The sequence below is a fragment of the Chenopodium album genome, chromosome 1 (genome assembly GCF_948465745.1).
Source record: "Chenopodium album chromosome 1, dcCheAlbu1.1, whole genome shotgun sequence".
NCBI lineage: Eukaryota > Viridiplantae > Streptophyta > Magnoliopsida > Caryophyllales > Amaranthaceae > Chenopodium > Chenopodium album.
The window spans coordinates 72,827,222-72,845,455 of NC_137834.1; the positions used below are offsets into that span (position 1 = coordinate 72,827,222).

Consider the following 18,234-nt stretch of genomic DNA (forward strand, 5'->3'; position numbering starts at 1 on the left):
TTAAATGCGCCCCAGTTGGGACGAGCGAGTGAAGATCAGAGGAGGCGACCCAGTTGGGACGAGCCATCCCCTTTGAGGGGCACTTGTTTAGGGTAAAAAATACCCTAAGTACGTGGTTCAATCCCATGATGACACGTGGCCCAATAAATGGGTGATACATGTCACCATAAGAAGATGACACGTACTATGAGCAAGAGAGCACCTGAAATCAAATATGTCATAAAGACCTCCTTACTTCAGGAGGCCCAAAATACTAGAATGCCGCAAAACGACGCCCTCAGAGGACACGTGTCCTTCACTGATTGCGCAACCAATCAATGGCCCTAAATTCTAGGTCACTTACCCTAAAGGGCACAAATCCCCACCCCTATAAATACCCCAATCATTGATGATGGGAGAGGTGGATTGTGACATAACATTCAATAGAGCACTAAAAGCTCCAACTTCTCTCTACTTTCTCTCTCTACATTTATTCTGTTTCCAATCACTAACTTGATCGTTGGAGGCGAATCTCCGATCACCGGAGATTCGTGCTTTTGCAGGTGTCAGAGTCCCGTTGCCAGTGAGAGCGTGACCAGTATCCCGAGGGATTCCAAAAACCCAAAACAATAATAATAATAATAATAATGATGATAATAATAATAATAATAATAATAATAATAATAATAATAATAATAATAATAATAATAATAATAATAATAATAATAATAATAATAATAATAATATGTGTCGGGGCCCTCAGGCCTGCTGATGTGTTACTTTATTCATGGGATCGTGGTCGTGATGTATGTGTCGACTTCACATGGTCTTTTCCTTTGACACAGACAGGGCTATCTGAATTTTTTCCTGGACGGGTTGTGGCTGATGCGATTCATCGGAAGCGGGTTAAGTATGAAGCTCGTTGTTGTGCGATTGGCTATGGTTTCATTACCTTCTCCTTTTCTTCGCTTGGGGAATTAGAGAAGGAGGCTGTTGCGTTGCTGAAGCACCTCCTGAGGTTCTCGACGACGCAAGACATTGGGGCTCGTGCTGCAGCTCATATCTTTACTAGGGTAGACTTTGCTATAGCTAGAGGAGTGGGAGCCCAGATTGTATCTCGGCTTCCCACTAATTTATTGTAGGTTGTATGACTTTTATTTTTGACTTTTGAGATATAATAATAATAATAATAATAATAATAATAATAATAATAATAATAATAATAATAATAATAATAATAATAATAATAATAATAATAACAACAACAACAATAACAATAACAACATTATTAATAATAATAATAACATTAATAATAGTATTAATAATAATGTTGAATTTTGCTCTGCTCGGCTCGGCCCTACCTTGCTATGCTATCCTGAAATATGCCCATCTCTGCTGAAATTTATGCTGCTGCTCTGCGAACCCCTGCTCTGCTCTGCCCAAAAGCTCAAAAGAACAGGGCTTAAAAGGGTTACCTTGATTCGAACAGATTCGACTATCATAGATCAATCTAAACTCCATTCGATTACCCGAACTGACGTCCCTAGACCCTACCTACGAGTGTCCATTAAGTAAGGATGAGAGCTACAGTACCCACAGAGTATGTGTTGATTTCTAAGACATTTACCAATTTCCTTGTGCCCCCTTTGACAAACAAATAAACGAGACATTTTAGATTTTACCAATTTCTTTGGCTTTCCAGCCTCACCTTTCTACCCAAACAGATTGATTATTTCCTGCAATCCTAACAGAATGAGGTGGTCCAGCTTAGCTCCATTGCAGAAGGTCTGAGCTTAAGCTAATTGAATTGAACTCCCTCCAATGAAATTGTTAGGAATTCTCTTTGATTTATCTGTGAATTTCAGGTACAGGCTCCATTACTAGTTTGCAAGAAAAGAGAAAGAGAAAGAGATCAAAAGCAAGCCTATAAAGTTATTGAAATTACCCCACCTCCCAAATATCTTGGTATCCGTTGCTTTCCTCCTGTAAGTTTTATCTTTCTTTCTTTCTTCTTTTTTTCTGCATTTAAAATGGGTTTTTTGCTTACTTCCTTCATTCCTCAATTTCCATGTTTTTTTTATAATTTGTTTGTTATGCTTTGTGGTTATTTTAATTTGAGATGATGCAATGAACAGATTCAAAGACTATATTCTAGTGAATTGAGCCCTTGATGTTGGTATTTCCTTATTTTCTACAGTGAAGTTCATAGCAGATACTGGTGTTCTATGAAGTGATGTATAATTGATGTTGAACTCAATGTGGTTAGCAAATCATGCTGTAGATAATGTACTATGATTCATTGAGTCAGCTTCAGGGGCTTAGTTGTTTATTTATAGGTGATTGCATGAATGCATGATGCTCTTTAAGTTTTGGTATACCGACTATAATGACCCTGCAGCTTTATCCATTACCATTAGTTTCATAATTCTATGTTTATTATTGCAAACTTGCACGAGTGGTCGTGCAAGGTTGCTGTTGCTTCGCTGCTGTTGCTATGTGTTGTTCCGAGTGCATGAGGTGAGGCGAGGCGAGGTGCAGGTAGCAGGAAGGGAGTGGCTCTGTGTTGTTGTTATGCTGTTAGTGAGGGAAGGCAGCAAGGTGAGCAGGACTTTTTTTTTTGCGTGAGAGAGAGCTGCATTTGGACTACAATGTTGGTGTGGGCTAATTATGCAACTGTGCAGCAACGAGATGAGGTGCAGGGCGGCTGGTGGGTTGCAGCGAACAGCAATGTGGGTGCTTGCAAGTGCGATTGAACGTTAGACTAGGGCTGCTGCTGTGTTTGTGCAAGGGTTTGTTTGTTGTCATGGGCACTGGCAGCAAGGATAGGGTGTGGCTTGGGATGCGTGGAGTGCAGGGGAGGGGATAGCAGGGCTGCAACCGCGGTTTTGTTATTGGTATTGGGTATTGTTGTTGGGTGAATTTTTGGCACTGAATACTTTAGTAAGATTCTGCTAACGTATCTGAAAATATCCAGATATTCATAGTCTGTTGTCATCTAGAATCAGTGAGAGCCTTGCCCTATTCCCATTTATTGACACTCGGTTGGGAAGACTTGTGCTTATGTTGCTAAATGTGGTTGTTGGCTAGCAAGATCAGATTGACATCTTCAAATAGGCTAAGGTGGGTTATTAATCTCTCAATAGGAAATTGATTAAAAATAAGTTATGCTTTTTTTTTTTTTACTTTGATTCTGAAGTTATAATCACCCAATCTCTACTAGTTAAAAAATGATGGGAGTAAAGGCTGTATGGCTTAATGAGTACTGAAGTAGGATAAGCGAAGGTCAAAGAGAAGTGAATTCATGTGTTCTACTATAATACTGTATTACAAAATGATGATCTGAGATCTGAATCAATCGTAATTCTTGACATTCAGAATACTAGTATTGTTTTGAATTGATCTTTTTTATAGCATGAAATGGCTAATAACACAAGTAGAAAATATTCAAAATTCATTTCTATTTACAACCCTTTGTCAGGAGCCGAAAGAGGTTTATGAAAGCTATCTTAGATAGGTATGCTTATTGACAGAATAATTGCCACCCTTTTTGTGTAATGGTACTGTTAATCCGATCCCTCAAAACTTAATGTGCAAATTGCTGGAATGTTTGTTTACTTTGTCCCCACTGCTAGGGGTATTTTTTTTTGTCCCCACCTGGTTTGCTTCTGTGCCATTGAACTATGATTGAGGTGAATTTCATGCTCTTGCGTAAAAGAGTGAATAGGCTAAGATAGAAATTTGTGTTTATTGTAACCTAAACTAAATTCATCGGATTAGTAACACTTTTCAGAGGCATTATATATTCGTCTAGTACTTTAAACTTCCAAGTCATGGAAGAATAAGAGACTCTAGTTGTGCAGATAAAGCCTTTCGGAACCTATTTCTCACAGTTTGGTAATTGGTATGATCCTTGTTGGACTTTCTAGGGTGCTTTGGGACGGATCTTAAGTAAAAGTGGCTTCTACACTATAAGTAAACTATTGAACTTATTGTCCTTTGATGAACTAAATATGTTAACTTGTTAAGATACTCACTTTTTCTTCAAGTAGAAAACAGTTGACTATTAAGATGTCCTTGGATCTAGAATGTGCTATAATATTATGTGAGTTGTGGGAAACCTAAGGCATGCCTTGGCATCAATTCACTTATAGTGAGGTTGGCAATGATTAAGGGAGTGGTGGATCATAGAAGGGATGCTGAAGAATGAAATAAATGGTACACTATACATGAGTTATCCAATGACTTGAATTGATGGTTAATCACCTATAGTAGATTCATACTTTCATCTTTTCTTTATTCTTTGATTGGATAGAAATTGTTTGGGTAAAGGATTGGAGGAAGGAAGGGGAAGAAGAGGGAGGATCCATTTCCCTCTCTCTTTAATAAGCATTATCCCTGTAAAATTGAAGAGATTTGGAGGGAAAATGGAGCTCACCTTTTCCCTCCCTTTCTCTTCCCTTCCTTTCCTTCCTTCTTTGTTATCCAAACAAATTATAGTTGTTTTTTCATAGTTTATTACGAGGGTCTGTGGAATTGGGTGGGGGAAGAAATTATGTGATATTGTGATTATTCCAGATTTTAACCACATACACATGAAGAACCATTATTTACAGATGCTTTTGAGTCAATAAGGCTGATTTGTGACAAAAAGCTGATATTACTGATATGATTGATGAATCATGCCATATTACTTACAATCTTATATTAACTCGCATTTGTAATTGTCACCTCTGTTGTAATTACAATTATGATTCAATATTGTGATCTTGCAATCTTCAAGTGCAAGCCTAAATACAAGTAATACTCTATGAATGACTTTTTAAACGGCAAATTCCGAATTCTAAATGCTTAAAACCTTTATTTTTTTTTTTTTTTTTTTGGCTTTAGCTTCCCTGAAACATATAAAAGAAATTTTGAAGTAGCTGTTCTCTCCATGTCCTAATTTATAGTTAAGAAGCTTTTTTTTTTTTTTTTTTTTTTAAGTGACAAACACACACCCTTGTCTTCTAAACTTACGATTTTCTACTACTTCAAAATTTCTAGTCGTGAATTAGTTCAATGAAGATAAGAATAAGGACTAGGAATTATTTATATTTTTTTTTAAAAAAAAAAACGCAAAAAATTACTGTATAGCAGATATGTGAGATTTCAACCCTTTGTTCTTAGGATGTTAAACTTGAATAATCTTATGAGGTAAGTATGATGAGTAAAGATTGTTAAGGACATTGTTTTGCGATATATAGGACCATAGTCTCAAGTCTCAACTTTTACACTAAAACTTTATTGGGGAAAACTTTGAATTGTTAGGAGTTAAATAAGGCTTTTTAAAGGATTTGTTAGAACTTGCGAGTTGATGTTTTGCTACTGTAAGGCTGTGTTGCTTGATATCTAATTTTATGATTTCAAATTGTTGCATTTTTTATTAGGTTTCTGTTACTTACTTAATTGGATATTAGTATTGTTACTTTGCTAGTCCCTCCAAGCTCTGATACTTCCACTAGTACGACTGGATATTAAAGAGGATTTTCTGGTTTATCCATGCTTAATGTTTTGCTTTGTATTGCTGAGTACTGGACTTTTCAACATTTTGAGAGGTACAGATGCCAGAAGGCTTCTTTGTGCATATTTGGGGGTTTTGCAAACCATTTTTTTTCTTTTTCTTTTGCTTTTTAGTAATAAATTCTTAGAGGGCTGCTTGTTTTTCTATTTCATCGGTTTTGTAGTGTGATAGTGTATTACCCAAAATACTGTCTGTTCTGTAATTCTTATCCGAGAAAGTGACATTTTGTCTCACCCTTTCATCTTTTTCTTGGGGAGCCTATGTGGGACAAATTCTTGAATTTCATGACTGGTGTGCGGTGTGCTGTTTTGTATTATTAGCTTCTAGTAAAATCCTGATCCTTGTGCACTTTCTTTTACAAGGAAAAATGATTCTTTGTGGAGACGATATAGGCCTCTTGCTCGTGTAAGAGTAATCTAATTATTAATGTTGCCAAGTTGACTATACACAGAAGATGAAGCACAAAAGGGGGCAAATTGTTGCTTATTGAATTAATGTGCTACAGCAGCCCCATAGAATTGATCTTGCAGTATGATGGGCTAAAGGAATAACTTTGTTGTTTTGTTATCGGTAAGATGGATGAGGGTGTCCCCTCTCAGAGCGAACTTGAGGAATGGGAGCATGAGAATGCATTACAAGTTCTCGATGTGATGTCTACATTGGAACTTCACTCAGTAAGAGGAACAGTTCCATTTTCTTGGTAAGTCTTGGTGACTCATTTGACTATATTCTGGAGATCGGTACTCTACATGTCAAGCAAGTACACAAAATCATTTTGAAGAAAAATTACAAATTCAATAGTCTAACTTATTTTGTGGAACTGAGGTTATCGGACATGAAACTCCTTCAACTTAGGATTAAGGGTCTTATTTATCGAAGACTCTGGTATGGATATGAAAGCTGTTGGTTTTTGGTGCTTTGATAGTGCACCCTTACTTCCTAATAATTAATATTGAAGAAAGACAGGGTGCAAATATTCTTTTACTTAGGGGTTAAGGCCAAGGCTTCTGATTTTGACACAGTTGTGTATCAAGCATTTTGCGATTGGGCAATTCTTCTCCCGAAGTTAAGGAGCTAAATCTGTGTGTCCAGCAACAAAAAGGCAAATGGGCTTAGGTCTTAAATCTTTTAAGCAAAGCACAGAGTTTTCTCAAATTCTCCTTGATTAGGCTTATTTGATACCTCGTTTGCAGTAATCACTCTAAAAATACTATTCTAAGTGGAAATCGATTAGCCTTATTGTCAAGTTTTGTTGAAGCAGAGCATTATTTGCTACAATCCTGTAAACAGGAGATGCAAAATGAGGGTGACATCATTAGGGAAGTATGATAAGAGAGCCCATTATGATTAGGATCTCCTTTCTCAACAAAAGAAGAATAGATAGTTGATTTTGGATTTATTTAGGATTGAGGATAGATAAATTTCCTTACAAAATTTTCTCGAGCTCAAACGTTCAATGGGGAGGAGATTTACAATGACACATGGGGTTACATTGATATGGAGATGGATGAGCATGGAACAGGATAATGTCAAAGAAATTTGGACGTGTGGGAAATGCATACTTGTTTGTGTGCTTTTTAGTAAATTCCGGGTGAGAGAGCTTCATAATTGGTATTTTAATAAATTCGGTAGTTTGGTCCCTTCCTTTCCCAAGCCCTTATTCAATGACCAATTATTGAAGTCTGAGCATTATTGTAATTCCTGGAGTTACTCCTATACCTGTTTGAGGTGTTAGAGGAGTTGTCATCATTTCATCCAGATGGATTGCCCTTACACAATGAACAAACATTACTAAGCTTCTTTCTTTAGATATGCCATCGAATGTTAAATCACCAAAATTATATTGGAGCGGGGGCATTGTTGCCTTGTTGGTATGTGACTTGTGGTACTGGCTCAGACACTAAGTGGAGAAGAACAAATCTGTTATCTTTATTTTTTGGAAAAATTATCGTGTCTGAAAATTCGTTTTCGGGGGTGGCCGGAAGGGGAGAAGGGTGGTGGGGTTGTCTGTAGTTAGCTCTGCATGAATATCTGTAAATGAAAAAGGCATCAATGATATGTTTCTTCTTTACTGGTAGACTAGCAGAAGTTAAAATACTTATCTGTCATGTTTTATTAAATGTGTTTAGAGCCACATACTTGGACTGTCATGAATGAATGAGTGTTCTGCATGATTGGATTTCTTGTATTGTGGCATCTTATCATTGTCATTATGTTCTCTTCTAACAGAACCTTCAGTGTGGAGAGAGTGTGACAATTGAAGGACAAACTTATACAATCTCAGCCGTTACGCACAGGTATCAACTCCGAAAGGGAAAATACGAACCCAGCGAGAAGAGGCTTGATGTTCTATCCACTGGAAGACACATTTTGAACTTGTACTTTGAAAATTTACTGCAGAAATCATAATTTATTTGAAACAGGATTAAGAAAAAAGAATGTAATTAATAGTCTATAGCTCTGTAATCCTTAAATCATAATTGTCCATTGACTAATTATGAATTATTGTGTTGAGGTGGAGTTTGGTTTTCCTTAGTTTAGTTCATCAAAAGGAAAGAATTAGATATAGAAATGGGTTTGGGTTGACACGAAAATGACCCGACCCGACATGAGCCTATCATAAGGTCGACCCAACACGAGAGGCACATAGGTGGGCCAGGGTAGTGCATGGGCTTCATTTTCAAAATTTGTCACTAACCCGACATGAGCATGATGGGATGACCCGTATCAACACACATTTTTGACCAATTTACACAAAATATATACTTCCTCCATTTTCTTTTAAATGCAACATACCTTCTTGGCACACATTTTGAAGAATAAATTAAGCAACGTAAACGGACAAATTATTCAAAATAAATTATGCACGTAGTACTTAACATTTCTCTAATCTTGGTGTTCAAATTATATTGATAATGGTGCTCGTTACTCTAATCAGTTTCTTAAAACGCATGCCAAAATTTGCATTTAAAAGAAAACAAATGAAGTATAAATTATTAGGCGAGTCGTTGGCATGACACGACACGCATACCGAGTAGTCCATAGGCTCCATTTATGAATGATCAACACGAGTCCGACATAGCACGAATTTTTCTTAGCTCATTCTAGATATGGCCCGCTTGATCACGAGACATGCTAGCACGACACGTGGGCTTGCACGACACAACCGATGCCCACTTTAGAGGACCATCTTTGCATTTGGTAGGTTAAATTTAAATTATAAACAATCGAGTATCATTTACACATAAAAGTTCAACTCCCTATAACAATTATGTCACTCCCTTCCTTTTTGATCTTCATATATTCCAAGGTGTTTCAAGACCTTTCTTATTCTCTTAAGACACCCATACTTTTATAAAGTTATTGCCAATTTCTTTCCCATTACTTCAATGCCAAACAAACCAAATTTTAATGTCAAACAAACCTAATTCCACATTCTCCATTTCCATATTCACTAGTGGAACAAATCTCATTAGTAACGGGCTATTTGTAACGGGAAAAATATATTCATAACGGGCAAAATAGCGTCTAACACGTGAAAGTCAACGCCGGAGAGCGTTGATCACCCAGAAAACTCACCCCAAGTACCCCTTAAAATCAAAATATAACTTACAGGTCTTTTTTCACAACTTTTCACTTAAAAGGTCCTTTTACAAAAAGTCGACCACTTAAAGGTCTTTTTCACAAATTTCTCTAAATTAAAATGTTTACACAATCCTAGCATACTCTCAATATGCAAATTAGTTGTTGCACTCGGGTGCACAATGCACATTGTATACCAGGTCAAATAACCGCTTATGGGGGTTATACTATATGTTAATAGAGATTGAGTTATATGCTATTTTAATTCATATTATTTTCAATACAAAACATAATTTTTTTGATTAAAAAAAACAATAAACTTATGAGTACACCTTATGTAAAATGACTTTTATGTACACTGACAAATTGTAGAGGTAATTTTTAAATTGGTTTGAGGTAACATTAATCAAATTTTTTTTTATTACAAATTACTATACAAACTACTTATTGAGAAATAAAATTTATAAAAGGTAGTATGATAATAACATTTATTCACTATAATTAGATTTTTCTAGCTGAGCTTCATTTCGTGTCATGAGAGTAAATTTATATATAAAACATAGGTAACTTTTCCTTTTTTTTTTTCCTAATCGAGGTACCTTTTGATTATTTTAGCAATAGGTTAAGGCCCTATTCATTGAGCCTTATTTTTGCTAAATTTAAATTATATTTATGGAGATGAAATTATTTTTGCAGAAATTAAATTATTTTTACTGGACTGAAATTATTTTATATTGATTCTCTAATATATTTCCTCTTTAAAGTTACTGATATTTACTGAACTAAAATTAATTTTAATAAATTGAAATTATTTTTACTAAAGTGAGTTTATTTATACTGAACTGATTTTTTTAAAGGAATATTAGGACATGTTCACTTCAACTTAATTTCAGTTCAGTTCAGCTGCAATCAGTTAAGTTCAGTTCAACTATTTATATCCTTCTCTCATAAATATTCATTTCATTTCAGTTCTAATCAGTTCAGCTTAATTCAGTAAATGTGAACATACCCTTATTTTTTTTATGTTGAAGTACACGAAGCCTAATATTTATTTTTACATTTGATATGATGCATAACATTTATTTTGGACTCGACTTATTTAAAAATTTATGTATTTTAATTATGAACAAAGTGTATGTTATTGTAGGGAATATTTCAAGCAATACCCCAAACTTGAACCCCACTATGATCATACACTTAAGCATGGTGGCGTCCAATGGGAAGGAAGCTAGAGCAAAAGAGTCGCCAACAAGTTTTATGAACTTGTAAACCGTTCACAGGGTGAAGGTTACACCCCTTAACGATCTAGGAGATCGTTAACTCCAATAGGCCTGGAACCATGACTGTTGTTCGGGGATGAGGGTACAAATCCAATCTAAAAGAGAAAGAACCTGCCCTAATAATAGGCCTCTACTTTATTCTTCTCGTATTCATGTGCGCTTTCTGACTAACATACAATCATTAGATTAACCCTAAACCTGTTTAATCTATGTTGGTTGAATATTAATGCACAAATAATTCTATTATTGGCGATCACTTGAATTATAATCAAATTAACCCTAAACAAGATTATTAATTATCTTATTAAGCGTGATTACAAGTACAAATTCCCTTTAAACATGCATAAAAGGTGTAATCAAGCAATAACAATAACATCAAGCAACATAATAATAATAATTATAACAACAATTATAACAATTATAAAAATAATCATGTTAAAGCATAATAATAGCAAGATCCTAGGCATGATACTAACAAGATTAATAACAAACCCTAGCATGTGACTAAACATTAAAAATCAAAGTTTTAGCCCTAACATGATACAAACATGCTATTAAGAAAGAAAATAGGAAGCATTCTTTTAATCATACTTGATATTAGGAATTTTTAGTTGTTACCCTAAACATGATACTAGGAAGCAATAAAACATCCTAACATGATAATAGGAATCAAAATAACAATCTAAGCATATATCATAATATCAATTAAACAATTAAACCACTTACTTGGATGCCTCGTACCTCTTTCTAATAACAAAATACACGCGTTAGTAACTTCGAGGAAAATAATAAATCAAAACAATTAAATAATTGAAATAGAGATTTGGGAACAAACCCTCGGATTTATCAAACCTTTCACGTCTAAGGCGAAGGCAACTTCGAATTGGGCTAGGTGTGTCTAGATCTTGTGAATGCGGAATTTTGTTCGTAAAAAAGGTTGGTTTAGAAAGAGAGAGAGAGTATCAAGAAATTCTTGAAGAGAGTTGGTAATTAATGAGAAGAATTGATGATAATTGATGATTAAAAACGGAGGTCTAAGGACGCTATTTATAATGAAAACAGTCCGAATTTTATAAAAAAACCAGAGTTTGAAGAGGAATTAAACACGCCTCTGTCGCCGCGCGACAGCCTGGCGTACGGCGCTGCAGGAGATTTTTCACACGTTTTCTATTTTTTTGATAAAATGAAGTCGTAAAAATCCGTACGAGGGGTAAAATCGTAATTTCATATAAAACACTTCTTTTATTCCAAATAAAACTCATAAAACCTAATTACCAAACCTAATCACATTAGGATTTAAAAGAACTTTCTAGAAGATTCTAGAAGACTATGATCAATCCTTACTTCATTAGGAATGATAATTCATAATAGGCCCTTCTCTAGATCATTGGGCCGCATATAAAGATCAAACCGGGCCCAGTTTAGAACTTCCTCATTATTCATCGGAATCGGGCTTATAATATATCGTTGGAAAGCTCTTTTCGAGCCCAATCCAACTACACTATAATTGGACCCTTGACATGGACCAAACTAAACTGGATTGGCTATTTTCATAAAATAAAATAGGTTTTCGACAACAGAAAGAGAGAATTTAATAAAAACTAGTCGTAACACTAGACTTTCCACACTTTTACTTTATTCGATTATGATTTGACGTGAAAGGTATTCATCACTGGGTTTGGTTATGGGGAGACACATTTGGGTGTCCACAGAAGCCCCCACTTTGACTGAGTTTGGAGAAACGCAAGTTTCGAAAACAAAAGTCAAAGTAGCGATAGGGACGGAGAATGATTCAGAACGTTCTGGGATCCTAAACAACTCTTGTAACGCCAATACCTGTTAACTAGCGTTAGTTAAAACAGATAAGAGAGTTAAGAAACGCGTATTTTGCACTGTCGAGCACACGTCTCTGAAGGTAACCAGTTTGTTGCTGCATTTGTCGCTGTGACAACCTTCCACAAGCTAGGGAACACTATCTCGCTGCTTTGACGATCTTCCTCAAGCTAGGGGATGCTGCTTGAAGACTGCTACGCTTGTAACTGCCTTCATTTTCCGCTGTGATAGTCTTCAGCAAGCTAGAGAATCCTATCGAAGATTGCTTTGTTTGAAACGATCTTCATTTTCCTTGTGACCATCTTCCGCAAGCTAGGGAACATGATTGAAGATAAATTCACTTGAAATCACCTCCAGTTGTTTGTGACAAGCCTCCGCAAGCTAGGGCACGCTGCCGAAGATATCTTCGCTTGAAGTCATCCTCATCTATTGCGATAATATTCCGAAGAATATCACTGAAGACCAACGCTTGTCCATCCTTTTAAAAGTTCGCTTGAACTTTTCCTCTGCTATGCCAGTGCATTGACGCTTTTGCTGCTTGTGAACCAGTATGTCGGTACTTTTGCTGTTTATGCTTTGGGTGATGACAATCCTTTTTTATTTGGGAATAGTTGCCAACACAACTTTTGTATGATGTACGACAATCCGATTTAGGAAAGTTGTCAATGCTTTGTAACAATCCATCCTTAGAAATGTTGCCACGATGAAGCGACAATCCGTATCTCGAAAAATTTGCCAAAATCCAATTTTGGGAAAAGTTGCCAATGCTTCGTAACAATCTGTCATAAGAACTTTGCTACGATCGACAATCCACATCTTGGAATATAACTCTTGAAAGAAATCCACCTTGGAAATTTGCCAATGTTATGCGACAATCCTTTTAGGAAAATATTGCCACAATTGACAATCCACGTCTTGGAACATTTGCCCAAAAAAAAAAAGTCAATCGACAATCCTCTTCGGGAAAATTTGCCACTTACTGAAATAAATGACAATCCACGTTGAGGAACCTTTGCCGAAATTTATGATAAGTGGAGACCTACGACAATACTTTGGGAAATTTGGCCATAGGGAACTATGTGTATGACAATCCAATCTCGGAAAACTTGCCAGCGATGACAATCCAAACTTGGAAAAAATTTCCAGACAGAGAAGGAGCACGACAATCCACGCTTGAAAACTTTGCCAGAGATGATAATCCAATTGTCGTTTAAGAAGAATGCGCGACAATCCACTTTTGGAAATATTGTCAGTTGGGGATGACAATCCAATCTTGGAAAAAATTGTCGTATAAGTGCTTGTTTTTGAACCGATGTGTTGGTGCTTGTAATGAGCTAATGCTTAGGCGCTTAAGCTAAGTGAGACGATCGTTGTCAGGTCAATCACTTACTACGATTGTAATCGAGCCGACTACTAATCATGTCAATTTGCTTATAAGGGCTAACTGGCGTACCAAGGAACCCAAAATTGCTGTATTAAGGTCCGCATAATCCAATATGGGACCACGCATCTTCGTCGCTGCACTAGCGCACGCTGGAAACCGCTGTCGTCGCGTTCTTGCTCACTGGAATGTACCTGCATTTATATTTTGGACTATATGACTTTGCTTATCTTTCTTTAGGGTTGACCTAAGACTTAGTGTTGCTTGACTCATTGACTTGTCATGACTCAAGGTATAAACTTGACTTAATGATGGCTCACTTTGTGTGATTCGTGTGTGCGTAGTGTTAACTCATGAAGCTCGATATGTGCATGACTCAAAATGTAGAAAAACAAAAATTTCCGTCATATTTGTGGAGGGTACCGATTTTCTCCCGAAAATGAAAGATGCGAAAAATAATTAGAGTGTTTGAGGGTGCATGTTAAATGAGCTTAGTCAAATATATGTGTTTGATGCTGTTTGTTAAGGCGCAAGGAACAATTTATCTTAGGCTATCCTAGTTGACTTGATAATGGAAGTATTTAGGTAACTTAGGCACGAAGGCTAAGCACTTCATACTTCGTTTTGCAATGATGAGTGATGAGTGATATGACAAGGCATGCTTCAGCGTTGTGTTAAGATTTCATGACAAAGGGTTTCTAAGGGAAGTATATTTGGTCATGTATCTGTGATGTGTGTGATAGTGACACTAAAGTTAGGCCGCAAGGGCTAAGTGTGGAAAATATATTGAAAAGACTCAAATGGTGGTGACTCTTAGGCTGGGTAGGCTAATGATGTAGGGATCAAGCCCCTAAGTCTAGCTCTAAATTAATAAGGATGAGCACAAGGGATCCCTTGATATGATCATGGTGTGAGTATGTGAATGTGAATATGAATGCATTTTTATTACAGCCGCACCTCGATGTGAGGTTGCCTACGTATCCGTTAGGAACCAGGCCGAACGTAGCTCTAGCCAAACCTCACACAAGTGTGTGTATACCTCAAAAAGGTCTTTTGAAGGGTTGTAATGTGGTTAGGCAAAAGGTTGAAGAAAAAAGGAATAAAGGTTCAAGACCCTAGATAAGCCCCCAAGGTGTGCAACCTTGCTTTTGAATCTTTATATTTTTATGCTTGAGTTTTGAACTCTTTCTTTTACATTTTGCTCTCTTTTTTTGCTTTTGCATTTTTTCATATTTGAATCTTTTCTATAAGTGTGCGCAATCCTGATCATATGGTGTAGACACCCAAATGTGTCTCCCCAAAACCAAACCCAGTGATGAATACCTTTCATGTCATTTGATTTTCGAACAAGTCGAAAGTGTGAAAAGTCTAGTGATGAGGATGTTTTTATTAAAATATCTCTTCTTTCTGTTTTTGAAAATATTTCTTTTCTTACCCTATTTTTGAAAAACGTGCATTCCAATTTAGTTTGGTCCATGATATGGGTCCAATAATGGTGTAGTTAGAAGGGGCTTGAAAATACCTTTCTAAAGATATATTATAAGCCCAATTACGATAAATAATGAGGATGTTATGGCCAAAATACTAAACTGGGCCCAAACCGGATTTTACCTACGACCCAATGATCATGTGGAGGGTCCAAAGGTCTAATCCTATTCCTAAACTAATTAGGATTAATTAGAAGATTCTATAAGTTTTTAAAAGATCTTAATTATCCTTTTTGAAAAGATAAGATTAAAGAATTCGAGTTAAATAAAAACTTTCCTTTCATAAAAACTTTCCTTTTTCTTAAATCCTAATTCTATTTGAATTTAAAGATGTTCAAAGACAGTCAGATTTTATTTACGTGCCTCAAAATCTTTATCCAAATTTTATATGATTGGATAGATCTTGAAATTATCTTTCCAATGATATATTATAATATTAAATCCGAGTTATAACGAAAAAGATATGAATGAGATACAAAACTCTATCCAAAACTGACACCGTCCTACTATTTCGGCCATATTTTTTTATCTACAAAAGATTTTAATCTGATTTTAATTGGGTTATACAGTACACTTCAAGATCTTTCCAACTACATATTATATGCCTTATTTGAACTTCTGGATCAAAAGATATGATAAAAACAAAATCCGCAAAAACTGATGTTCATTGAGTTTTATTTCGATTCGAATTCGGATTCTCCTTATTCTTCGACTCTCTTTTTCTCTATAAATAGAGATCATATCTCCCCTTTTTCAATGACCAACTCTTATCTAGAAATTCTTGATTTTCTCTCTCTTTTCTAAACCAACCCTTTTACAAACACAATTCCTCATGCATTAGCATTAGAAGCACCTAGCATTGTTCGAAGTTGCCTTTTCCGTAGACGTGAAAGGTTTTAATTTCTGAGGGTTTGGTCCTAAATCTCTATTTCAATTATTTAATTTAATTATTTGATTTTATATTTTCCTTGAAGTTACTAATGTGTGTATTTTGTTATTAGAAAAAGGTACGAGGCATCCAAGTAAGTGCTTTAATTGTTTGATTGATATTATTATATAGAGATCATATTTAGGTTGTTATGTTGATTCCTAGTATCATGGTAGGATGTTTTTTCTTAATTTGATGTTTACGGTGACAACAATAAGTTCCTAGTATCATGTTTAGGGTAAAGAATATAATGTCAATTATGATTTCTATGATGCCTTTTATTGTCTTTCCTAATAGTATCATGTTAGGGCTATATATTTGATCTTTATTGTTTTGTGACATGCTAGGGTTTGTTATTAATCTTGTTAGTATCATGCATAGGATCTTGCTATTAATATCATGCTTTTACATGATTATTTTAATTATGATTGTTATGATTATAATTATTATTATGATGATTATTATTAAGATTTTGATTATTATTATGTTGCTTGATACATTATTTATTGTTATTGCTTGATCACACCTTTTATGCATGTTTAAAGAGAATTGGTACTTGTGATCATGCTTAATAAGGTAATTAATAATCTTGTTTAGGGTTAATATGATTATAATTCAAGTGATCGCCAATAATAGTTTATTTCTGCATTAATATTCAACCAACATAGATAAACAGGTTTAGGGTAAACCTAAAGATTGTATGTTAGTCAGAAAGCGCACATGAATACGATCAGAATAAAGTAGAGGCCTATTATTAGGGCAGGTTCAATCTCTTTTAGGTTGGATATGTACCTTCATCCCCGAACTACCAGTCATGGTTCCAGACCTATTGGAGTTGACGATCTCCTGGATCGTTAAGGGGTGTAACCTTCACCTCGTGAACGGTTTACAAGTTCCTAAAACTTGTTGGCGACTCTTTTGCTCTATCTTCTTTCTCTTTGGACGCCCCCGTACTTTAGTGTATGATCATAGGCGGGTTCAAGCTAGGGATAATGCTTGAAATATTCCTTACAGTTTTTGGCGACTCCACTGGGGAGGATTTCTATTTCAATTCCTAAAATTTATTTTGGCAATTATTTAGAATGAGTGGATGAGACTCGAAAAGTTCTAAGTATTTCATGTGCTTAATTTTGATTAACATTATTGTCATATGCATAAAAAAGATCTCATTGGAAAGACCATCCTTAATGAGTTAAAACATAGGATTTTTACATGTAGGAAATTTGAGGAATATCTTTCATTACTAGGACCGTAATAATGCTGCGTGAAACTGGAAAATTTTATCAAGCACAGAAAGTTGCTGAGGTATGTAGGAACTAGCGTCAGGAAACAAAGTCTAGCGCCACTTATTTGACTTTAGCGCCAGGCGACAGCTTCTGTCGCTAGGCGCTAAAGCCAAATTGTGGCGCCGGCCTCTGTTTGTTGGCGCTAGGTTCTTCCAATACTGAGCTAGAAATATGCGTTCTAATTTTGACCAGTTTTTAGCACTGTTTGCTCGATCCTACTTCCTGATTGAGTTTTTATCACTTTTTTGAAACCCATATGTGTTCTACATATGGACATAACCCTCTGGGAATTCATGCTCCATCTACGTGATTGAACGCTCTGTGCAACAAAAGGTAAATCCGAGAATGTTGAATTCACCAAACCACGGAAGCGAGTTTTTCTTAACTCGCGGTGTCCCATCCACTCACGCCAACCCTTCACCATTAGGCCTCCGCGCGGTGCATCTGGACAATTAACCATGGACCCTCTTTGACTAACCCATATCCCGAACTTTAGAGAACTAGAGCCATGGTTAGGTTGCAAACTCATTGCATCATATTGTGCCTACTTAACTAATTGTGCATTATTTGTTGTGCATACTCTATGTGATTTTTCCTAATCGTTTGTTTGACTTGTGTTAAGACTAAGTAAACTAATTAATAACTAAAGGACTTTGCTTAATTAATTGATTAATTAATTTGAGTTAATATATATGCCTTAAATCGAGTCATAGTTTCTTTAAGTCAACCCGAATTTTTATTCCCGTATACTGCACAAGTGTCAACTTGTTTTGGTCATAGCCGGAGTTCTAGGAAGAACTAAGCGTCGTAAAACCTATGGATCTATAGCCCCGAGTTTTATCATTAATTTGGCGTTGGTTTCATCCAAATAAGAGTCACGGATCAAATATTATGACTAAAATACCACAGCCTGTCCAG

At 35.8% G+C, this 18,234-nt stretch overlaps 1 protein-coding gene across 1 annotated transcript; it reads left to right on the forward strand.

Annotated features, from left to right (window-relative positions):
- The first annotated feature begins 1,598 nt into the window (after nucleotides 1-1,598).
- On the forward strand, nucleotides 1,599-8,079 carry LOC145602081 (uncharacterized). Its single transcript, XM_081658261.1, has 3 exons — nucleotides 1,599-1,764; nucleotides 1,845-1,964; nucleotides 7,769-8,079. Exons 1-3 carry the CDS (start codon nucleotides 1,732-1,734, stop codon nucleotides 7,946-7,948), a joined length of 333 nt encoding a protein of 110 aa, XP_081514387.1. The 5' UTR covers nucleotides 1,599-1,731; the 3' UTR covers nucleotides 7,949-8,079.
- Nucleotides 8,080-18,234: the final 10,155 nt, after the last annotated feature.